At 37.1% G+C, this 25159-nt stretch overlaps 1 protein-coding gene across 1 annotated transcript in view; it reads left to right on the top strand.

The window, feature by feature from the left end:
• The first annotated feature begins 10444 nt into the window (after positions 1-10444).
• Positions 10445-25159, top strand: part of CD226 (CD226 molecule) — a 38440-nt gene continuing 23725 nt past the window's right edge. Inside the window, exons 1-2 of the mRNA XM_075142170.1 lie at positions 10445-10505; positions 10787-11119. Of these exons, the coding sequence (XP_074998271.1) occupies positions 10460-10505; positions 10787-11119 (379 nt within the window). The 5' untranslated portion in view covers positions 10445-10459. The remainder of the gene's footprint in view (positions 10506-10786; positions 11120-25159) is intronic.

Below are 25159 nucleotides of genomic sequence, written 5' to 3'. Positions count from 1 at the left end.
AATGGCCAACTGGAAACAGTGGTAGGTGACAAGTGCTAAGCCAAGGGTTTGAAATCTAACTGAAACTGTACATTTAAAAAAAAAGAGAGAGAGAGAAAGAGAGAAAAAGAAATAGCATAACAGGTAAAATAGCCTGATATTGTAGTAAATAAGTTCAAAAGACCACAGCTATAAACACTTGTGAAAACAGCAGCTATCTCTGCCATCATAGTTTGTTTGAATTTCATTTGTTTGATCTTTATTTCCCTTTTTTTTCCTTTTTTTTTTCTTTGTGCTTAGCAATGACCTATTTAAGGTGTTTTCCACTGCAGTTCTAGAAACTTTGTTGAACCTTACTCTGTGAATTGCAGTCGAAACACTTAACAATGTCAACAGATTTTGTGCCAACCAGCTTAATGTTGGATGTTTTTATACCAACATAGTTACAGTACTTTAAGGTGGTTTTTTTTATACCAGTGTAATAATATTATTAGTGACTCTCTTACAAACACACTACATAAAGTTGACATCCATGTGTATATTCACTTTCTCTATGTGAATGAAACGGTAAGTGATGAATAAACAGAATTTTGTATTGGTGCAAATGCACTTGTCCAAGGACGATGACATTACTGTAACCATGGCAGTGTAAAGGTACAAGTTTCATGCACAGCTAAGCCTTTGATCTTTTCCATGGAAAATAACGACAATATATGATGATCTACTTCGGGAGTTCTATATTTCTTCTGCTTAAAACGTCCCCATTCTGCCATTCTCCCACGCTCTGATAATAGTTCTTTCTGGTTTTAGTTAGAACTTTTCTATCTTTTCTTCTGGTTTCACAGGGACTAGCACAGTCTATTTTACAGTTACAGATAATCTGATGCTGACCAGCAGAGAGTGAAATGGTGCACAAGCCCACCACCAGCTTCTGTCTCGGACAAACTGCGAGCAGCTCGCCCATCTGTGAAGTCAGGCTGGCTGCCTCGTGGGGCAATGGGTAGAGTTCTGTGCTTCTGTTCTCTCTTGCAATCAGTGCATGTTATTGCCACATTCAAAAGGAGTTAATTTCTTTGTACAGAAGTCCCCCCACAGAAGAAGCAAAATCTATGTTTTGGTGAAGTCACTGGAAATGCCTTACTTGGTAGCTAACAATGCTAACAATAAGTTTTGTTTTGTTTCATAGAATCATAGAATCATAGAATCATTAAGGTTGGAAAAGACCTCTAAGATCATCGAGTCCAACCATCAGCCCAACACCACCATGCCCACTACACCATGTCCCTAAGCGCCTCATCTACACGTCTTTGAAATACTTCCAGGGTTGGTGACTCCACCACTTCCCTGGGCAGCCTGTTCCAAGGCCTGACCACTCTTTCAGTAAAGAAATTTCTCCTAATGTCCAATCTAAACCTTCCTTGGCGCAACTTGAGGCCATTTCCTCTCGTCCTATCACTAGTTACTTGGGAGAAGAGACCAACACCCACCTCGCTACAACCTCCCTTCAGGTAGTTGTAGAGCGCGATGAGGTCTCTCCTCAGCCTCCTCTTCTCCAGGCTAAACAGTCCCAGTTCCCTCAGCCGCTCCTCATAAGGTTTGTGCTCCAGGCCCTTCACCAGTTTTGTTTCGTGTCATTTCATTTCATTTCCCGGCGTTTTCATTGGATACATCAGTACACCAAACATGACAGCCTTTTTCAAATGCAACAGAAGGTCATACAAAGTGTCAGAAATTTCTGTTAGCAGAAGTAATTAACACTGTCAAAATCTTTTCAGAAAAGCAAAGAGAACTGTTTAAGATGTTTTCGATGCTATCCATCCTATACAAAGAATGGCAGGAAATCTGTATCTTTGTTCTCAGAAGAATTTATTCACCATTTGACAAATTAAGTCAGCTGCCACATTCTGTATGATATTATAGATATGTTTTTTGAAGCAATAGAATTTCTACTTAAATGAAAGGGGAACACATATGTATTCATCTCAGGCTTAGTAGAAAATACAGTTGATTCAGTTGTGAAAAAAAAAGCCCACTGAAGACTGAAACATAACATCCAGGAAATATCATTTACCATCATCTACAATAGAAACAACACAAAACAGCACACAAAGCTCTCAATCCCAGGAATCCAGGGACAAAACACAGGTATAACAATACAGTGTATCTTTCATTTTATGCTTTGAAAAATAATAAACCAAAAAATATTAATGCTATATATCCAGGTTTCCCATTGCAAAATACACATAGTTTGTAATGGATACAAACAGTACTACAAGGAAGTTGATAAATGCAATTTTGACCTTGGAGATCTTGATCCAGGCTATTAGCTTAAATAACCTGAAACCTGAAGTTATATTTGTGACAGTCCAGTGTGTGCAGGAGGAGCCCTCTCCTTTAGCTCTTTAAGAATGAACTGCCTGCAAAACCAAGGTCTCTGGTTATTTCTGATCAACCTAAATTCAGTCAACCAACTCTTTAAAATTATCCTAGCAAGGTTTGCCTTGGATTATCTGTTTAAATTCCTGCCTTTCTAATGCATCAGATTATTCTGGTAAGCCTTTGAGCACTCATACATCATATACTTAGATCACTACCTTTTTAAAAAATCTCTTTCACGTTAAGAAAAAGAAACAAAAAATCAATTAAAAATAGAAAGACATAATTGTAAAAAAAGAAATATCTGCAATTTTTAACTTTGGATGGTTGAAAATGGGCTATATTTCAAACTGGCAGGGGCTTCACACGTGATTTCAACTAAGGGGAGTTGAACCTAATCATAAAAATAAAAGCATAATATTTTTAATTGATAGCAGAATCAATATGTTAGGATAGTTATGTTAGGATAGTAGATAAGCCGTTTTTGAACAGGTATGCTACTTTACAGGCATTTTATGATTCCTATAGATCACACACATAATTTTAAAAAAAGATCTGTAAGAGACCAGTGCCTCTTGTTATGAACACATTAATGAAACAAAAGACCTATGTAGTCACAATATTCAATTAAAAAAAAAATCCTCATAAAATAACTTGTGATGATTCTGTAATGAGTGCTCTGAAGCCCTATAGATGTAATTAAACTTTCAGGTTCTTAGAAATCTGTGAACATGGTTGCAGGCTAAATTTTGGAAAATAAAGAAAAATCTCTGATATTCCTTCTCGAACTGAAGAGACTAATTGAGAATATGACTCACCGCTGCTTTACGTCAGTATAAATATCATTGATTTCCTTGGAACTACATTAGCATAAAACAGATGTAATATGTTGTAGTGAATCAGGCAGGAGTTTATGGTACAATTATGCTATTTCTACTAAAACAAATGATTGCAGCAGATATTCCTTTGTAAATTAATTCCATTAATTTACAGTTGACTGTGATACCTTTCTTGAAAAAGCTCTATTGTTTTGTTGGGCTTTGCCTAAGCAAATGAACTTTTGTAAAGCAACGACATGCTCAAGAAACATCTGTTCTAGATTTCCTATGTACCAGTTTATGGCGCTGTAGAGTTAAAAAAAATTAAATAATCCAAAACCAACAGATTACCTTAATTCATTACAATAGAACAGAATTTTATTTTTTTCTTTAGGTTTTGTTGATTCTTCCATTTCATTACATATGTAAAGATTTGGTAGGAGGTAATTGTTTTTACATAGTTTCTTTGTTTTTCTTAATCCCCCTCTCCAAGGTCATTTTTCCCCCTAGAGTGGGGAGAGCTTAGTCCATTATTTGTTCAAAAGTTTACTAGCAAATATCTTTTTGTTTTCTATTTTGAAAATCTTTAAGCAGTCTACTTGTAGGGGAAGAGGTTGCTTGTGTGTTCTGAAGTATGCTTCTTTCGAGGGGCAGTTTGAATGGCTGGGTTGGTACCTCCTAGAACATTTAAAACAAGTCAAAGATCAAAAAGAGGAAAAGAGAAGAAGTGAACATGCATTTTTACCAAGGTAGTTCTCTGGAAATCCCAATACGACCCTTTCTGTGTAAAGGACCGCTAAGTCAGCAAGACCTTTGGGTAGGAACTACCCCTGCTTTCCCTGACGCCACTGTACCGAGGTACAACCTGGGTGTCCTTGGCTGCGTTTCTTCAGAACACAAGTAATGAACCAGAGCAAGGTAACTCTTTAAAAAGACAAATCTCAAATCTGACAGGTATGACAGACTGAATAAGAGAGTTTGAAAATAAGTTTTCCCCTGAACCCTGTGTCCTCCCGGGAGCAGGTCTCTCCCCCTGTTCTGCTGCGAAGCCTCTCCACTCCGCCTGGGTGAGCAGCCCCCCGCAGCCGCTGCCGAGCCTGTAAGGCAGCCTGACACTGAGCCTGCGGGTCCTGTCTGCTTTGGGACCCCATCTCATCTGCTCCCGACTCCTCCAGCCAGCGCCTGCGTGGCGAGCACGTGGCTTCCTGCCCCACCTCCGTCTCAGCCTCCGGCTGTACCCAGCTCATCTCAGCCAGCACCGCCAGCAGCTTCCCCCTCTGTTGCAATGACACCCCCACACCCCTTTGTTGATTTTTAAACAGAAAAAGCAATAGGCAGAACTCATCAAACTGCAAATAGCGAACAAGGCAAACAGTCAACTAATTTTCTGCTTTTACGCATCATCACCACTGCCTCAAGGATATTTGGGTTTGGTGTTTGGGGTGGTTTCCTTTGGTTTTGGTTTTCTCTGGTTTTTTTGTGTGTAGGGCGTAGATTTTAGACAGTATTGGCTGCTTGACTTGATCTTGTAAGAAAGAGATGTGCATTACTGGAAAATGATAAACTGTCACTTTGCTGTTTACCAAGCCTTTTTCACAATAAAGGAGCACAAAAAGAGCTTAGGAAAAAGAAGATGCATGAGATAACATTCTTCACTAGAAAGGCAGTCTGTGTCAAGTCCTGGATGCATCAACAAAAAAGCTTAAAGATGCCATATACAAAAGATGCATTGTTTGCTCTCTTTAGATTTCTCCCTGGATTTTGAAGGCCATTTTTAGTTATAAGCTTCTTTGCCATATAAAAGTTACAGATCTTTCTTGGAGACACGTCTGAGCTGACAACATCCTATAATTAAGGATAGCCTCAACCTTAAGTGAACCGCCTTTGCAGGAAGTTTTCACATCCAGGCTGTATTTGAGGGTATTGTTTAAGGAACAGCTCTGTAAGCCTCTGCCAGCAAAAGAAAAAATCCAGCAACATTCATTTCATTAAACTGACTTTTAACAGATTTTTTTTAGCATGGTGGACATAAAAAGTAGAGTTGAACCAAGAAAAGAATAATTCAGGAAAAATAATAGGTGCATGAGAATGGCTGTGCTCTGAAACGGAAACGACCACTTCCTGTCCCAATAATGGATTTGTGTGAGAACCTTGAAGCCTTTCTGCTTTCATTTTTCTTTCATTAAAATGAAACTTTCAGATTTCTGCAAATAATATCACTTTTTGGAAACTGTTAAAATAAGAGACTTCAACAAGAGGACAAGAACTGAATTGATAGAAATAAGCATAATCAACTACACTGTATTAGTACATTAAATTCTTAGAGACTCAAATGTAATTTACTACTTTCCTTTGTGAATTTGTTTCTTTCGTGTCTTTCAAATGCTGTCTTCTGTTATTACTGGATGAAAATGCATAGACTAATTATCAACAAAATGTGAATAGAAATCCAGTACTACATTCCTATTATAAAAGTAGAAGAATTTATAAAATATTTGTAAGGACATTTTTGATACCTTATTGAAACTAATCAGGCAAACATTTACAGTCAAGATCACTGAACAGAAAAGGTTTAGACAGAAGAAAAAGGCATGGTGATAGCTTTTATCATCAAGCAATCACGTAAATAAAAATATAAATGATTAATTAGATATTTTCTTGGAATTATTTGTTGAGGTTTTCTCTCTCTTTTTTAAGTACATCAACTTGGCTTTTTTCATTGTCTTCATAATTATCTTCAGTTCACTTTTTTGTCATATTTTCCATTTTTGTTTTATTCAAATGGACAGAGGAGTACTTCTAATGGCTGCTCTAAGGATTTCCCCCTCACACGCAGACACGCAAACTTCACTAAAGTTGAGCGAGTCATCACAGGCAGACTCTCCTGCTATGAGCACATCAAAGGAACATTACTTACACGGTGAACTTAAAAAAACCCCACAAACATTCTTACCTCTTACCAACACATCTTTGGCTTGTTAGTCATCGGTAGTAGTGCTTTATGGTGCCTAGTTCAAAATTTAGCAGTGGTGTTTCTTCCACTGCCTTAAGCAGACCTTGATACTATTAGTACATCACACCATTAGCTTATTCTGTCACTAAACATAGCTTTTCTATATTCAGATGGCATCTGTTACTCATGAATAATCTCCTTGAAAAAAACTGAAAAAAAAACCCCTTCCTGAATCTCAACATTTAACGTTATCTAGGCTTCATATTACAGCTGTGGTTTTTATCACCAACAGTCTTTAGCTTCCTGACCCATTTAGGTGTTCAGTGTTATGTTAGGATGAATATCTAGTTCGTGGTCCAGTTCCAAAAAATGTAAATAATTTTCCATTTCCAGAAATGTAGAAACATAATCCTTTATATAAAGATTCCTGAATACATATCCTCTTTCAAAGATTGACTTGTTTGGGGTTGAAGCATTTCATCATAGAACTATAATTTATATACCGTAACCTCTTGGAACTATAATTTATATAGTGTAACCTCTTGGAGGCCAGTATGTTTAACAATAAAAAATTATCGAGAACTTGAACATGTAAATTATATTTTCTTTACTTTTCTACATTTGGGAAAGCCTTTTAGATTCAACTTTTTTTTCCTCTCTGATTCATCTTTACCAATATGTCCCCAAAACGTGATTGTATTTAATTCACAACTTTTTCCTTTCTCTTTGGAGGGATACCTGGTGTTAACTTAACTTCTCCTCTGAGGTTAATGAATACATACTGAAGAATCCTATCCATTATGTTACTGAATCAGGCATGCCTATAGATTAACCCAATTTGGGGGGCTTTATTTGTTCAATTAGATTAGATGCAGAATAGGAAAAAGGAAATTGAATTATTGTGCCTTTATCCAGCTGTACTACTCAGCCATCCTGCTTAAAGAAACATAGAATAGTGAATGGAAAAAGAGGTAATTTCTTTGATGGCAGCGCACTGGCAACAGGGGGACCCTCACCCATAGAGAAATAGGGAGTTGTATCACTTGTTACTGAATTGTCATCTGGGTTGGTTATCCTGGCTTCTACAGGGTTGGAGCTAATCTACAGAGATGCTCAGACCACGTGCAAAACACAGTCACACCTCCCTCCTCCCAGCCCATTTGCTTCATTATCTTCATTGGAGATTCATTGAAACTGGAGAACCTTTTTGCCCTGATCATTTTCCAGTTGCTCATGTTTGTAGGTAAAGGCGTGGTATCTGGAGCGGTCTCCTTTTCAGCTATCTCCTGCTTCACTGTGCTGCCGCAGTCGAGGCCTTTTTTCTGGTGGTAGCAGCAGTCTGCAAGGGTATTTGCCGCTCTTTCTGCACTGTTGCTACAGGTCTATCTGTTAAATCTTAAATACTAATGAATCATTAAAAAGGATATTAACATATTGTGCTGGCCCTATATGTATGTCTTATTCTTCAGAGTTTTATAAAAATTTCCATTAAAAAACCTCATTACAGAGATTATTGTGACATGCTTTGAAACAGCAGCATTCATTACATATTTTCTATATATTGGAGTTTGGGAAATTAATGCACCAGGAAATGAAATGACTCACCCAGGGTCACCGAAGATGTATGTTCAAGTCATGATTAAAATCCAAGCTGTAGATCTCCATTGTATTTACTGCACAATCTTTTTTGCTCTTTCTTTCTAGTTTTTTTTTCTTTTAAACCACATCCTACAGTTGTACATTCAGCTGGAAAATTCCACTGTGCTGCTTTTGATGTCAAACTGTAATTGGCATTTAGCCAGCAATTAGTCTACTGTGTCTTGTTTGTCTTTGTGAGCCTTCCCTTCCTTTGCTTTGGGGTTCGAAGGATGGAGAGCAAGTGGGATTGCTGGGAAAGAAGAGCCAGGCTGTGGGGAACGGTGGGCAGAGGAGCAGAGAGGCAGAGTCCAAGGAACTGCTCAAGCAATGGAGTGACTGTGAAAGTCTCTTATCCACAGATAATAATCAGAGATATGTGGATTTTCCAGCCTTTCAGTGCTGGGGAGGTAGGGAGAAACAGAGGTTAGAGGTAAGGGAGGTATGAGGTCAGGCTGGAAGGGAGGGGGCTACACGATGGATCTTCCCTTACACTACCTGCTCTGATACGTCCATTGCCCAGGAGAGTAGGGTGGAGATGGTGTGTATTTCTCTTTTTATAGGTTACATCTTCTGCAAAAATGTGATACTTTAAGTGCGTGCCTACTCCCAAATTATACCAGTAGAATCAACTTTCACAGTGCTTACAGCTTTCTGATTTGTGACTTTCAGGTGTGTTGCCCATGTTCTAGAGGGGACTTGTACTGGTGTCTGGAGGCGATTTGTATCACAGCCTTTAAAGGGAGATGCAGTAATGCTCTGGTTGCAGGCTGGTTTTTTTAGCAGGTGTGACAAGGGACCCTGTTCTTGGGACTAGCTGACCAAAAATCCCTGACATTTGTAGTAACTGTGTCTGTTGTACAGCAAATAAATGTCTTCAGATGACATATTATATCATCGATACTTAGACATCATGTGGGGTTGGACGTTAATTTCTTGACTTCTGTTTTTCTTTCAATGCCAGATGGAGAGAAACAAGCATGAAATTCAGAGCAATAAATTTGTAATTTATATTTATAAACAGATGAGTGAAGAATAATTTTCATTTAAGGGATTTTGTCTTCATTTTGGAGACTTCCTAAGTACTTTATCTTAGCTTTAATTAAAGAAAATAAATTTCTAAAAAGTTTCATTTGTGATAATAATAGTAGAAAAATGAACATATCTTTTTCACTCCACTTTAGATTTTGTGGAACACCACTTATCTGTAAACTACTATATACATATGGAGTATGACATAAAGAATAATATTCCAAGATAGAGACATACTTTGTCTTTTTGCCTCATTTGCAACTGAGGTTCAAGATTTAAATGCAGGAACCATATAGATCCTGTGTAGTTGGTTTAAAGGCCGCTATGCTGCACAGCATCCAGGAATTGGACCTCTTCAATTCACAAGATCCGTTCTTTTCTAATACAAAATTTGCCATTTAGTTTCTGAAGCTTCCCATTTCCTGCTTTTCTTATCAGCAATACTTCTGTTTCCTGAAACAAGCTTAATGTAAGTTAATCTTTTGATCGGTTTGAAAAAATAATTTTGTAATGCAAATAAAGCAAGACTCAGTCTTCAATTCAATTCTCTTCTATTTAGATTTTTACACTTGGCGTCAAATGGATGGTGTACTTTGTGAATCTAGACAAGATAGAGTAGAAATACATGCAACCATAACAATGGAGAATTACAGATCTAACTAGGAAGGGTCAAAATGGAGTCATTGCAAACATTGAAAATGTTGTATTATCCTAAAACATGCCTAGTTTAACACAGATAAATATATACAGATTTGGTTTACACACAAGTTGTTGCACTGTGGGAGGAGTCTTAAACAGCTCTAATGCTAAGTTCTGCTCAAGCTTGTGCAGGTTATTACTCACTTAAAATATTAATTTCTGTTGTCAGCTTTAGTTCAAATTACATTTGTTTATTCATTTGAGAATTTTAACCAGTCAGTTCACGCTTAGTTTTGACTTCAAGTCAATCATGTTGGTTCAATTTTAAGCAGCTCTACAAAATTATGGCCTGCTGAGGTGCAAAAATGCTTGCAATTGTCCTGAGAAAAATCCATAAAAAATGTAAGAATGTGGCTTGTTTTGACAAATTTCAACATGAGTCATGAACACTCAACATTCTTACACCTTTGAACAAGAATTTTTGAGCTGCATAATTTTGATCCCAAAATACTAGGTCATGACATGTTATCACAATTAAATTCTCAGACCTTAAGACATTACTTTTTATAACCAGTCACATAATTATGACCTCTAATATATAGGAACTGTCTTATCTTCTCTTTAGATTTTATACTCCTTGAATAATAGATAAATGTTGAACTGCAGTGTCAGAGAAATGGAGAAATTCTGTTGATTTTGGATACATGGCACGGAAGAATTCTGTTTGCTTCTGCTGCTGAAACCTAAAGATCTCTGCTTCATCAGTTATCATAGTATTCATGCATATTGCTAGAGGTTCATTGGTAATGCAAAGTTTACTCTGAGGTGGATTTTGATAGGAATTTAGTCTCTCTGATGCAACTGCACCGAGACCTCAAACTTGGTGTTTCTTAGAATGTGAAAGTAAAAAGTGCATGATCTTTTTCATATTCCAAAAGTGAAAACATCCTGTGAGAAGGGCACATGGTGCACAGAGACTGAATAAAACCCTGTCGCACTGCAGTCACTGATTTCAGTGTTCTTTGAGATGGACCATGCAGCTCTCCTTTTTGTTGTTCTCCAGCTTTGTGGAAGTAAGATTGCTTTCTTATTCCCAGCTAACATCTTTCCTTTTTTTTATTGCATCATGACAGATATGATAACAATTCACAAGTGTGTGATTCAGACAAATTTTAATTGTTGAATGATATTCATATGTTAGAAGTAATAATAATGTCTAGGGTTTGGGGTTTTTTTTAGTGAACTTTTTCTTTATTTTTTTGCTTGTAGTGCTTCCAAAGTTGTTTCTGAGTTTCTATAATTTCAATTTTCTATTATGTTAATTCTTAAAACTGAACCTCTGTGTGTGCTTTAGCCAACGTGGAAGGAAAGTTTGTGGATTCAACTGTAAAACTTACTGAGAAGGTGAAACTGGAATGCATATATCCAAACAAAGCCGTGATAATCCAGACATCGTGGATGAAACTTAATGTAACTCATAAAGAAAATATAGCTGTCTTGCATCCAATATATGGCATACATATTGAAGACAAATACAATGGAAGAATTTATTTTGAAAATGCTTCCAGGGAAGACAAGTCCTTGTCCTTCATCAAGAGCACTTTGGAGGATGTTGGTCTTTACTTTTGCTCCATTGTAACTTACCCAGATGGAATTTGGGAAAAGGTAATAGAAATTATTCAGCTAGGTAAGTAAATCTCTCATTGTTTCTTAAATTTCTGATATATGCAAAACAGAAATCCATGCCAATTTAGGGAGTGTCTGGCATTGTAATTTTTCTTTTCATTTATATAGCATGCAGAAATGGAGTAATTTGGGGAAAAGAACTAGCACAACAGAAAAGAATTGTATTACTTTGACAAAAGGTCATTTTAAGAGAAGCAGAAAGATAAAAGGGGATCTGGAGGAGACAGACACATGGCACAACAGCAGGGTATTACATGGCAGACTTCAGGTACTAATGGTCATTGCAACAGTGATATTTCGATTGGGCCAAAATTCCCATAGTATTTCAACAAGCTATAGGATCTCTTCAGAGGATGAAATTGCAGCTACCCCTGAAATTACATGGATGAACCTTATAACTACCTGTGGAGGATACCATATTTTTATCATTATGTTATATGGTGAGGGCATTCCGGTCTGAAACTAGGATTGCTTTTTTCTAGAAGCTCTTCTGTGCTTGCTTTTTCAGGAACAAAATAACCATTTAGGAATGGTGTGGCAACAAAAGAGAGGGAAGTAGGGAAGTTTAAATGAAGAAAAAAGACCTTTTCTTTAAAAGCAGACTTTTTTAAAGATGGAAAAGGGAATAAGGAAAGAAAAAGATCCAGTTGTGCCCATGTACTTTCTGTGTAGCTGCCCATGTACTTTTCAAAGGCTCTGTAATTATCTGATCACTCATCCAATTTGGTTTCCTTTCCAGCTGTATGAGTAAGAGGAGAAAACCCTTTTCTAGTATTTTTCCATGTATGTCTATTCAGCATCGGTCAGCTGACAACTCTGGTGCAAATTACCAAGCTTCTCTGGTCCTTAGAAGATCATTATGTACATATCTTCAAAAGATAACTAGTTTTGGTTATTGGTTTGTTGATTTGATATTGTGAATGTAGAAAGAATCTGTTCCTCTTTCCTATCCTCCAGAGTGAAAATAGACTTCATTCAATATTTTATTGTATTTTACAGCTAGGAAAGAATGGGTTGAAAGGAAAATTTAGTTCCTAGCATTTGAAAGACCAGAAGATAAAAATAACAGTTCTTTTCCTAACCTGATCCTTCTGAGTCTTCATTTCAACCTTATTTTATCTACACTTCTGTAATTTCAATGTTACAGTGAAACAGTGGACCTGATTCTTGTAGGAGATATCTAAACTTCAAAAATTCAAGGTATATTGTTCCTGCCTTTACCTCTGAAGGTTTTTGAAACTTGATTTTAGCCAGCACGTTTGTTGATGGCACTGATGAAATAGGAATCCCAGTCTGTCTTCCTATTTCTGCTAGCTTTTCATTAGTAAACCTTGCTGCTCATTAATACAGAAATTAAGCCATACACAAGTTATTGCCCTGACTTTGAAAAAAGTAATTTTGTCTCCCCCAGATTGTTTAGTTAGACAAGATAGTTTGGACCTGAAAGTATTTTCCCCGTTGTGGCACATTGGAATAGCCATACAATTCACGGTCATTCACATGCAGAGGGAATGTCCTACTAGTGAAAGACCTGAGCGGGGTCTCTCAGGGCAGGCTTGCTGTCCAGGTCAGAGTTCCTCAACTCTGATTCCTTTAGTGGCATCTCTGAATGCTTGCTTTGCTCTGGTGTCTTTTTTTATTATGTAAGGAATAATGTCACTGAAGTAGTAACTCCATAGTTTCTTTTTCTCTGGCAGTCCATTTAGTGCACAATATTAATGCAACTGTAGGCATTAGAAACATACTTTTTGGTTGCATTCAAACAAGCCAAGATTTGGAAATCCAGGTTGCTGTTTACAAAAAGGAAGAGGTAAAAGAAATCTCTTATGTGGTTTGGTCCAACCTGAGTTCTGGCAGTGCTGAGCCCTTATTCACAGTGGGTTTATTTTCTATAAAATCCTAAAAGTTAGATGCAGTAGAGATCTGCAAGTTCATTTAGTCCTTTTCCTGGCCAAGGCAGTACTGATCTCAGCTATTTGTTCTTGAATGTATTGGCTAGGGTTAATCTGAAATGATGCAAGAAACAAGGCAGTCAGTTTCCTGTGGGATGTTACCCTTCAGTCCAATACCTTCATTAGGCAATCCACTTACAGATTTCAGGACGCTGTAAACCACACAAAAAGTGGATTGGTTATCAGAGGTATGTTTTTTTTAAATGATACTGTGGGATTCAGTATTCTCAGCATGTAGGATTTCTCTCTTGGTTTGAGCACGTTAAAACACAAACCTAAACCAACAGCAAACCCCCCATTTTTCAAGTATATAAATTTAATCCTACTATAGAGGGAGATAATAATGTTGAATAGAAATTAATCCTTTTCCATTTAAAGAATCAAGGTTTCTGGGGACAGGAACAATCAATCCCATTCAGCTCCTGATAAATGTGTATAAACACGATCTTTATACACACTGATCTGAAGAGAATGAAGTGTATCACCAATGAAGATAAAATATTACTACTTCAATCTGCACTGCAAATTAAATATGTTATTAAAACCTGAGTTTAGAGAAGGTATTTATTTATGTAGCAGTTATAGTAGAACTGTTATCAGTCAGGCTTTATCTTACTTTACTAGAACCTTCATCAGTACTAAATATTTTAAACTCCCTGGATGACATCTTGCTTTGATTAAATCAACAGTAAACTTCAAATTCACTTCCATGCAGCCTGTATTTTAGCTTGCTGCTGATACTAGATGTATAATTTTTCTTCTTTGTCTTCAATGAGTAAAATTAGGACACTGATGTTCATCTTTAAAGTTTTATTATTCTGCACCAGGGAAAAAGCTTTGAGAAAGCTGAATGTTAGTCTCATAATTTCACTGGACACGGATCTTGTTCTATAGGATTAATACACACAAAGAGTTGATGTCCTGGAAAATGAAGTGTTTTTTAAGGAATCTGATATTCTTTCATATAAAGAAATCTGGCCAACATACCAGAAAGATCATTTTACAGGTAATTAAAACTTTGTTTCCATTACATTGTTTTCTTTGGTTGGGATTTATGATTCATTGATTCCCAATAGACATTACTTTTCTAAAAACATTAATTTACCTACACTGTCCCACACAAGTAAACAACTCACTGCAAAATCCATTTCTTCTGTTTACAACAGTTAATCAACAAACATTTAATAGACTAATTTTTTTTTTTTAAGGAATTGCATGGTGTTTAATGCTTTGCAATTTGTGGTTTTAATTTTAAAGATTAGTTGGCTAAGCTGAAGTTGTATCTGCCTTTAAATGGATGCAACTTTGTGGACACATAATATTCAACATCAAACTTAAACTTGCTCTCGTAAATTGGCACAGATGAAGTTAAGTTGATGTTATTAAGGTTTTTGTGTCAATCAAAACTGAAGCATGGTTTATAATTTAATTTGCGCTACCAGGGCATTGAAAATTGTCAGGTTTTATATGTACTGACCAGTTACTATGAGACCCAGAGACATTCCTGCACTAACTTAAGTAGGTAAGTATGCCATTGAGGAATCTGCAGCACATACCTCAATGAAAGCTGGCAACAGAATACGGATATAGAATATGTGATTGGCTTTCAGAATTTCCATGCAAGGGAAATAGCAGAAATAAATGGAAATAATGCCATATGGCATTATACTTATGATGGAGATTGTTAGCTAGATAAAAGTATAAGGTGAAATGTTCTTCACATGGCAATCATATCTGCTGTTACATAAATTTGGATAAAGTATCTTGGATTAACTTTTGCTGACTTGAAAAACAATGAATGTTTCTGCACTCAAACTGTTCAAAGTTGCTCTAGTGCTTCATTCCTGGTAAAAAACAGAGGTCATGAATCTGATTCTGCTTTCCCATGTGCTTTGTATAATTTTTTAAAACTACAAATACAAAATGAGTAAAATTTGTATGATTCTGATTTGCCAACATTTTTCATTTGCATAGTTTGAAGCCTCAAGTGTTGATGCTTAATGAGTAAATATTTCAAGTAGTGTTTAACGATTACAGCAGTGTCACTAGAGCCAGCAACTTAAGTTTTAACAACACCCTGACACTACAAGATCAAGCAGTTAAAAAAGTTTGGGGGTCATGACTCGCTTTTTTAAACAAAAACACAGAAAGACAAGAAAGAAACCAAGTATTTGAAAAACATTAAGCATGTTTCTTTTTATTAGTATTTTGACAACATCCTTTTTTTTTCCCTTTAGAGTAAAGCTGTCATTATAAAAAAAAAGTTCACTGTGGTTACACTCTTTCATATGTGTTTAAAGATGCTATTAAGTGACCATAGATTTGCAGTGTATGAGGTGGCAAAATAACACTAGAGAAACTCTATTTAGGACTCTACTCCTGGCTTAGTCTCTGGTTGTAGAACAGCAGTTCACCCCACCATGGTCTGGGTGGGGTGAACGTGATTCTTTTTCAATCAGGGACAAAAGTGAAAAAAAAAAACAAAACAAACAAAAGAGATTAATCTTGGATAAGCAGTGGCTGAGCTGTCATAAGGACCTGAGATCCCAGGAGACAGAGGAGGTTACAGCTCTCATTACAGAGGTCTTTTCTTGGTGTACTATCCTCATTGCATCACTGGCAGATGGAAGACCCTAGAAGTGGTGATAAATCACCACTTATATCAAAATTTTGGTGTAATTATTGTAGTAATTGTTTTTTTTTTTTTTACTAGATGTGGTCTCAGCTTAGTCCTGGGGCTGTGTCAGGATATATAATAAAAATGTTATGACATATTTTGTTCTTTTTGCCTTAAATTTTGGCTAAAGACTTCCTATGACATCTATGAAATAGGAGAGAAAGAACTCTTGCAGACTGCACAGCGTTATCCATGCTTTCTTTATTGGCAGTTATTGAAACATACTGACAGAAAAGCAATAATACTCAGGATATTATATTGGAAACTTCACATGTTATGTAGCTACAGGACATTCTTACAAGTGGATGCAGTGCTGAAATTCTATACCATAATTACGAAGAACTTGAAAGTATGTTCTGCTACAGTTACACATGAATATATCGGCAAAGAATAGTCTAGTTATCCCACAGGAAGATATTTGCCAACTGGATGAACCTGTTGCTTCTTCTTTCCTGTAGTGTGAAGATATACCCAACAGTTTTCAGAACTGAATTCAAGGGATTTTTTTCCCTTAATGTTCCCACGTTTTATGAGTCACAACTACTCCTGCACTAAGTAAAAAACCCTCATACTTTCAGAGAAAACTCCTTGTACTTTTTTTTTATAAGATGCAAGGATTATGTAGGAATAGTCAGTAGTTTTATCTCACCTTTCTTCATGAACTGTTTAAGGATGATCTGTAGTTTCTTATATACACTGCTTAGACATGTATGTCTGAAGAATGATTTTGAGTGCAGTATAAAATGTGAGGAGCAGAGAGTGAAGTCTGAAGTCACTACTACTAGAAGAAGCATTAGCGTTGGAGACATCATGCGGAAATTGTTGATCATCAAAAAGATGTTATTTCATACTCTTCCTGCCTGGAAGAGAAGACATTTGAAGCTGTAGGTGTTGTAATTTTACTGAGAGAGCAGTGTACTCGGTCAGTCCATTGGGCAGGTGTGTACAGAGGTGCATGTTTAACTGACATCCCAGGTTGCCACTCAAAACACAGGACTCGGCTGTGTCATTTTGCCACTTGCCAGCCATGTACCTAACAATAGCAAAGCAGCAGCAGGAATTCTGCAATCTATCTTTCCTTCTTTCTTTCTTTCTTTCTTAATTATAAAATTTGCAAAGAAATGTATACAGGGAAAGGATACGTTTCCAGTCTCTAGCACTTTGGAATGGATACTTGGATTACTTTAATTTACAAAGGAATTGGAAGAGGTATTGGCAATATTCCTTTTTTCTTCATACTATATCCTTTGTTTTTTTCTGGTTTGTCCAGATCTTTGCTTACCTATGGCCACTTGAGACATGGATCCATTTGTTTACTTGATCCTTTTCCAGACCTGTCTTCAGTCCTTTGGTTCTTCTCTCTTCAGTTAAATCCATCAGTATAACAGCTACTCGTGTTTGAAGGGATTTTTTTGAAGTTTGAATGAAGTATCAATTCACAGAAAAAAAGTTTAAGGAATTATTCTGGCCTCTTCATCATTTATTCAACAGAAATTAAGGTCTGGTCCTATCATCCTGTCACGCATATTTGCCTTTAAGTTCTTATTTTTGTCTGTTCTTTCTCAGCCATTCTTGACTCCATGGAGTATTATAAAGAGGATATATCAACAGGAGAGGTTAAGATGAGATCAACAGACAAATATTTGGTCCAAAATATGATTTCCATTAATTTCTGTACATCAAGATCTTAAGAATTCTACAAATCTGAACTGTATTTCTGTCTTGTTCCCAACCTGGCAAAATAAATTATTGATAAGGTGATAATTTACATTTAAAATGTCTTCCAGGTCCAATACTTTGCTGAACTCAATGGGTTTAATTTAGGCTTCCTATATAGACACTATGTAAAACTTTTTCCTATTGCACTCTCACTTCTGTGATGATACACAACCTACCATTACTACTTGGTTATAGCCTTGTACTGTCTCTGCCCATAATGATAATCTTTCCCTTTTCTGTCTTGCCTTTATGAACATATGAGGCATTTCTTTGTCAGCTGCAGTTCAGTGCAATACTTTTCACATTGCCAGACCACTGTATTGATGCCTCCTGTGCAACGGCAAACTACCCTCTGATTCATTCTGCCTTGAGAAGTGCTGATAAGTACATCTGGCTTCATGTGCTTCACACATCCTCCCAAACCACTTGGCCTTATTAATAATTAGTTCTCTAGCTTGCATTGCATCAAAATGTATCAACCCCCGAATTAAGGGGTTTTAAGTTTCCGTTGACATGTATAATTAGAATATTGATTATTTTAAATTTAACAGAAGCAGAGACGATTGAGTGTAGGCAAAAACTGTCTTAGAGGCAAAGTAAATCAACTTGTGAAGAGCTTTGTGATGCAGAACTCAATCGGTTAAAGTTGGATTAGCAATCTTAAAATACACAAGGGACAAATTTACAATGTAAATTTAACTTAAAATATAGAGTATAATAAACATCATTAGAGAGATCACAAACAGATATTGTTCTACTCCTAAACACTATGCCTTTGCTACACACCTAGATAGAAAGTCAAAAGTCTCCAGTAGTAAAGAATTATGTGATATATAAACCGAATAAGTGAAAACTGGCCTTTATGGCAGAGCAGTGTTGTATGTTTATTTACATAAAGAGTGAAATTAAGTGTAGTTAAAATTACCTGGACTATTTTTGTCCTGTGTTTGTTTATTTGCCTTTCAAAACTGTTGAATTCTAACATGAATTTCTGTATATTTTGAAACTTATGTTTATTTTCTCAGGAGTTTTATTTCAGTTAGGTGTTAAAAAAGGACTACTTTGACTTAAAAATTCCCATGCTATGCTTTGAATAGAATGAGAAATACTCTTTTGATGTTCGTAGTGACTTTTCATCCATAATGTGAATTATGCAGAGTTGCATAATTGGTTGGCTTTTTTTTCTGTTGTTATATGACAGGTAATTGTTATTTTTTAATTTTTTTTTTTTAATTCAAGAGTAAATTTGTGTTTCTGTCAATCAGTGACAACGGACCATTTGCTCAGGTGATATGTTTTGCTAGCAACTCTGAATAAGAATGGAAGTTCATTAATAGAGTATTTAAATGCTAGATGTACCATGAAGTACTCCCGTATTTTAAATAGAGTGATCAACCTCTTTTGTGATAGCAGAGACAGAGCTTTTCTATTCTTAGCTAGTGTGATGATATCCATGCCACTCAACACTTATTTCTATATTAATGTTCTTCTGCCTGCCAAAAGCAGCACGTTGCATAGATTTTTTTTCAAGTCCCTATTCACCTGAAATAGCTTGCTTTCTATTTAACTCTGTCCCAATTTAGAATGTGATTCATAGGTCTACAGTGAAAAATTATCAGCCCTTTAAAGCACATGGAAGCAAGAACTAATCCTGAGGGATCTTCATTCTTCGGCTCTTAGATTCTGAGCTCTCCAGAGCAAGAACTATCTCTGTATCTTACACAGTGTCAACCACATTGTCAGCACCTAATTAGAAAGCAAGAGGATGGAGGCAAGTGAAGCTGCCTTTTTCATACCTCTGCTGTGATTATTGACCTGTTAAATGCTGCTTTTCTTACTTTTTATCTTCTGTGATGAACTGAGGATTGGATGCCCCTTAAGTATAAAAGGCAAGGGGAAAAAAAAACAAACCAACCTGCAGGAAAAGCTTAGATCAGAAGGAATTATAGAATTGTGGAAAACTCAGGCTGGAAGAGACATTCGAATTTCATCTCATCCATCCCTGTGTTCTGAGGCAGAATAAGCATATCTGTATCATCCTTGACTGATTCTCATGTTGAAAATGCATGCATAATACTCTTGTGTAGTCATTCTAGCACTTAACCAGCTTTACAAGGAGATTTTTTCCCCCATTATATCTAACCTAGATATCTCTTTTTTAATACTGAGTTTACTCACTGTAGTCCTTCCTTTGAAAAAAAAAAGGAATGTTGTGAGCCTTCAGTCATCCCTCTGTACTAAACAAACACAGTTCTTTTAACTTTTCTTTTCAGTTCATGATTCTAAATTTCATCATTCTTGTTCTCATCAGAACTTTCTCCAGTTTGTATATAACCTTATTAAAATAAGATACATAGAATAAAACACCATATTCCATCTAAGGTCTTACCATTGCTAAATGAAGCAGAATAATGCCTCCTTTATCTTGTATATGACTCTCTGTTGACATACCTAAGAAAATTTGTCTTTTGGAAACAGACAATGTGGTAACGTTTTTGATTCTATTTGGCTAGCAATCAGAGCATCCAGATCCTTTTATTCAGTACTGGGTATTTTAAAACTTTTTTTTTTCCTCTTTTCTTCTTTTTACTCCTTACCATTTTGAATGTTCAGTTAGTTACTAAGAATAATGATGCTGTTATGTACTTGTGGTTACTTTGTTTGCATCAGAATATGCTATGTTAAGGAAAAAATTGTAACATTCAGTACCCATGAGGACTGCTGTGTTTTTACCAAAATAAGATAAAATTAGAAGGGTTGTTTTATATGTTTCCTATGAGCATTGTTTTGATGTACATGCATTGCATGTCAACTAGATACTATAGTTATTAACTGACTTGCTGTTGTGTGATAATTTGGGGATGACCCTCACTTCTCATCTCTTCATCTGCTGACCCAACCTGCTGTCTGGGGAGGTTTGCTGCTTGCCAGGGTAGACTCTAGCATGCTGCAGAGAGACTGCCAAGGCTTGCCCACTCCTAACCCCTGCTGCTTTTCTACACGTACACCAAAGACGAGTCCAGGAGAGACTTGGAGAACATCAGGCATGACTACATGCTGGAGGTGGTGGTCAAGGACATGGGCGGCTTAGGCGGTGTCTCCTTGATCCCGCTGAAGAAGGGAAAAGCCCTGGGAAAAGGGGAAGGATTCTGTGGGTCAAGACCCAGTTGCATGGTTGCTGTCAACAACAAGGTGTTATCTTTATCACCATGGAACCTTTTTGATGATCAAGGACTGCTAGGAAGAGACAGGATCCACCTGAGCACGTGGGGAAAAAGTGTCCTTGCCAAAGGCTGGTGAGGGGAGCTTTAACAGGCAAGTGAGATGACAACCCATAAGTGAGCGAGGAAGTGGACTGGGCTGACAAGCAAATGGCGTGGGATTATATGGACAGGAAACACCTTGAAAAAAACAAGTCAGGTCACAAGGGTGACCATTCCAAGTATGTCCACATAAATAAGGAAATGCTGAGGGTACACATTGTGGGGAAGCTCTCATACCTTTTCTGGTATCAGCATGACTGGATGACCATATGAAGTGTCTGTACATCACTGAACATAGCATGGACAACAAACAAGGCATTAGAGCTCTGTGTGCAGTTGCAGGGCTACGATCTCATTAGGATCACAGAGACATGGTGGGATGGCTCACATGACTGGACTGCTGCAATGGCTGGATACAGGCTCTTTAGGAAGGACAGGCTGAGATGGTAGGGAAAGAGAGTTGCCCTTTATGGGAGAGAGCAGTGGGAATGTGAGAAATTCTGCCAGCGAGAGCTCATGGATCAGGATTAGCAGGCAGATCAAGATAGGTGATGTTGTGGTGGGTGTCTGCTATTGACTGCCTGATCAGGGTGAGGCCTTCATCAGACAACTGGAAGAAGCTTCACATTTTGTGGTCCTCATGGGAGGAGGTATCTGTAGAGGAGCAACACAGCAAGGCACAATCAATCTGGTAGGTTTCTGGAGTGCATTGTGTCGCAGAAGGAGTGAGAGAGATGCACTTCACTCATAAGAAAGAAACAGCAATATGTTTAATAAACAAAGTTCAATGGTAAATGTGACAGTGGTTTAACAATATTCGATGGCAATGTACACTTGATTATTTATTGCATAGAGGACAGGAAAGGCAAAACTGACCTGGAGTTGAATGTAGTACCTTAAAAAAATCTTTTGGGGGCAAGTATTCCCCTATCTCTTTAAATCAAAAATACTTCATCTTCTCAGCTACTATTCCCTAATTCTATGCCACTGCAGCCACCACCGGGAAATTGAACCTAAGTATGGTATTGTCTCTAGTATCTACCATAACTGCTGTGACATCCAGTAGTTAAATCCAGATCCAAGAGTTTTATAACTTTGGCTTTTGTTTCTCAAAGTGTAAATGTGATGGATGAAATTTTGAGATAATGGAATTTGGAAATCATTACAGGATGCAATTGTAGGGGAAAATGGAAAGTGCACAGTGACAGCTTTAAAATATTCAAAATTAAGGAGATAGAGAGTATTAATTTATCTTGGACAGACTAAATAATATTTTATTTGGGGAAATACATGTTAGGTTATGGAATGAACAGAAGTAAGTGAAAAACAGAGGGTAAAAGGAATTACAGATTCATACAGTTAAACTTCCAAGTACTCTAAAGGAAATCACTAAAAGGTGATTAATATTTTAAGTTCTGAAATTTTCCCCTCTGCAGAACCTCTTTGTGCTGCTTATATGTCTAATGATGAACCTTTCTTTCAGCTGGCCTGTCAGACAGGAATATAATTTATAACTTAATAAGGACAAAAAGAAATGGAAAGGAAACATTCGGTAAAAAATACTGATGATATATTGATTTCTTCCATTTTCTTACCTGGTACCAAGCTGCATAACAAACTTATTATGAAATAAACCGTATATTTTCTTCTTCTCCAATATATTTTCAGTCCATAAAACAATCCATTAAAAGTAATAACCAGGATCTGAGATGCAGGGCAGCAGTTCCCCACAGTGCACCCTCAGGCTGCACTCCTGGGCATTATAACACTTGTGGGGCTGGGAAGCATGGGTGTGAACCCTGTCCATCACCTTGGCACCCTTCCTTTTTCCTCCTGAGAAACATTGGTTCCATAGTTGTCCTTAGGAGCCAGTTTGATTTTTCACACCCTTTCCGTCCCCTCTCCCCTGCCTTTTTTCTTCTGTGTGGCTTAAAACATGATATCCTCTGCTCTGCCTGAAGTCCGACCCTCAGGAGCCTTGTGGAAGATATGAGCCCGTAGGCACAAAAGCACACACAGGCACACGCACGCGTGCTGTGACATGCAGTTTCTCAGTACAGCATTTCTCTTCATCCACTGTGAGACAATAATATGGATCATTAACACTTAATGAAGACTGAGCACAGTATCCAGTGTCACTCCTTCTGTCTGCTCATCGAACTCCTATTGCTGGTAAATTCCCTTCATCCTGAACTGATGAAATTCCTGGAGAAGATGAAAATTCGACATTCTAACCTTTTACAGCTTCAAGACTCTCCCTCAGGTGAATCCTGGTTTAATCCATTATATACTTTTATCAGATTACTTCTTCCCCAACAACCAAATTCTCCTTGCTGGAAGTTCATGAATGTTCATACCTGAAGAGAGGATGATTTTCTCACTCTTATTAGCACTGTATTCTTTCTCTCTCTCTTTGGCTTCTCCTTCTCCTTGCACTCTAGTTAACTAAAGTTCAGCTTAAAAGAGTAAAATAACAACAAAGAGTAATGGAATATACAAAAACAAACTGGAATTGGGAGGTGATTTACAATTTTGTATTAAGTGTTTATAACGTCATGCAGAATTAATAATTTGTACAGAAAGATTCACCAAATTGTCACAATATAATTTAATATATATTTAAAGGGGTGTTTTAAGCGTATAGGAGTATAAATACTTTCATTTTAACTTTTATGATCCAAAGAGTTGCTATTAGAAAAATACATCCTTTTCAGACACTGCAGTACTGCTGGTTTCTGAGTCTGATTGTTGAACTGGTGTCAGTAGCTCATTAGAAATTAAGATCTTTACTGTTCCAACTTATTTAATAGCTATGCATCCATGTTTCCCTGTCTCATCCAAAAAAGGGCAAAATCATTTTTTTAGAAACTCAACAGAATTGTGTGGTATGTGGTAATACAGTTGGAAGGCATTAGTTTGGGAGCTAAATATAATTCCATATTTAGCCTATTCAGGAAGGGTGAAGGGGTCACTCTTGAAATATTTTCTCATCTGAAAGTTGATTTTCTTGGTGAAGAGAAGAACCCCAGAGAAAGTTCATCTTCATAAAATTTTAAGCCTCCTTTTCATCTGCAATTTATTTTGTCACTTCTTATTATAAGCAGAGGAAGAAGAATTTGATTGTATGTGGAGCTTCAGCAAACCAAGTGGGAACCTGTCTCTGCTGTAGAGCTAAGTTAGCTTCGCAGGTTTGAAAAACCTGCTAAGGCCATTAGTTTTTTCTGATGGAGAGCATTACTTCCTAAGGGTAGCTACTTTGAAGGTAGCTCTGTTACCATCAGTCTGAGCAGTACGAGCTTGTCCTGACCTTGTGGTACCTGGGAGCACATGGAAAATGCCTGTGTGCTGGGATGGCTGAGCGTGGGCTGTGACTCCCCGCATTTGTTACTCGGCAGTGTCTGCGCTTGCCTGCAGCAGCTGATGTAAGTGTGTCTGTATAGAACCAGCTCTGGCAGCACTTACCCTCTGCTAAGCTTTAAGCCTAAACAGAGATGCAGAGACGTGCTAAGCCAGAAGAGTGTTTCAATGCATTTTATTTTACTATGCTGAATTTTGCCTTGCTGAAGTTGCAGAACTGATGTTGAAGCATGAATATTGTTTCCTTTGTATATGGTTTTAAAGCAGGAGGAATGCATGAGATTTATGTGTAGTCCAGAGTGAAACTCTGGAACCTTGTGTGAAATTATAAATCTGCGACTGGTGAAACTTGCAGTGAACAGTAAGTAAAATATAATGGATACTGACTTTAAAAATGAATAAACTAGCTGAAAACAAGTACAGGCATCTAAGCAACCTTCCTTTGAAGGAACAAAACCAGCTAATCCTATTGGAAACCAAAAGAACAAAAGGAATAAACGAAGTGGATAGGACAGGAACCAAAAAGTAGAAAGTCTGAAAATCTCTACCCAAAAGAATGTGGACCAACTGTTTACGTAATATTCATTTTGACTTTTAATTGCTTGTAGTAAGGGCAGGGGGAAAAGGGAAAAAAAAAAGATTACACCATTATTTTATCTTCCCTCCAAAAGGAATTTCTTAACTTCATCAGTTTCCCTGCTGCAGAATTTTGGTTTCGTTTCTTTATCCTTTAAGTCCTGGGAAGTTGGTTTACATGCTTTTATACTTCTATATTTCTGAGATTTGCTTTCCAAGAAAAATATTGAAATATTATGTTTTTAAAAATACGAAAGCTTACACTTTTCTCCTTTAAATGTCCAATAACCCTGAAGCAGATAGAAGTACGTATAACTGCAAAATATGATGAGATAACATCCTGCCAAAAGAGATGCAGGGAAGATATTAAACACAGAGCTCTTCTTTACTAAGCAGAGACAAATGCATCTACCGTGAGTGCTGTCACCTCCTCCTGCTTTCTGTCCAGGAGGAGAGACTACGTGGCCGTGACAGGGAGCAGAGCAGGCAGCAGTGGC

The sequence above is a fragment of the Calonectris borealis genome, chromosome 2 (genome assembly GCF_964195595.1).
Source record: "Calonectris borealis chromosome 2, bCalBor7.hap1.2, whole genome shotgun sequence".
Taxonomy (NCBI): domain Eukaryota; kingdom Metazoa; phylum Chordata; class Aves; order Procellariiformes; family Procellariidae; genus Calonectris; species Calonectris borealis.
The sequence above is the reverse complement of the archived record's forward strand: the minus strand, read 5'-3'. Positions and strand labels throughout refer to the sequence as shown.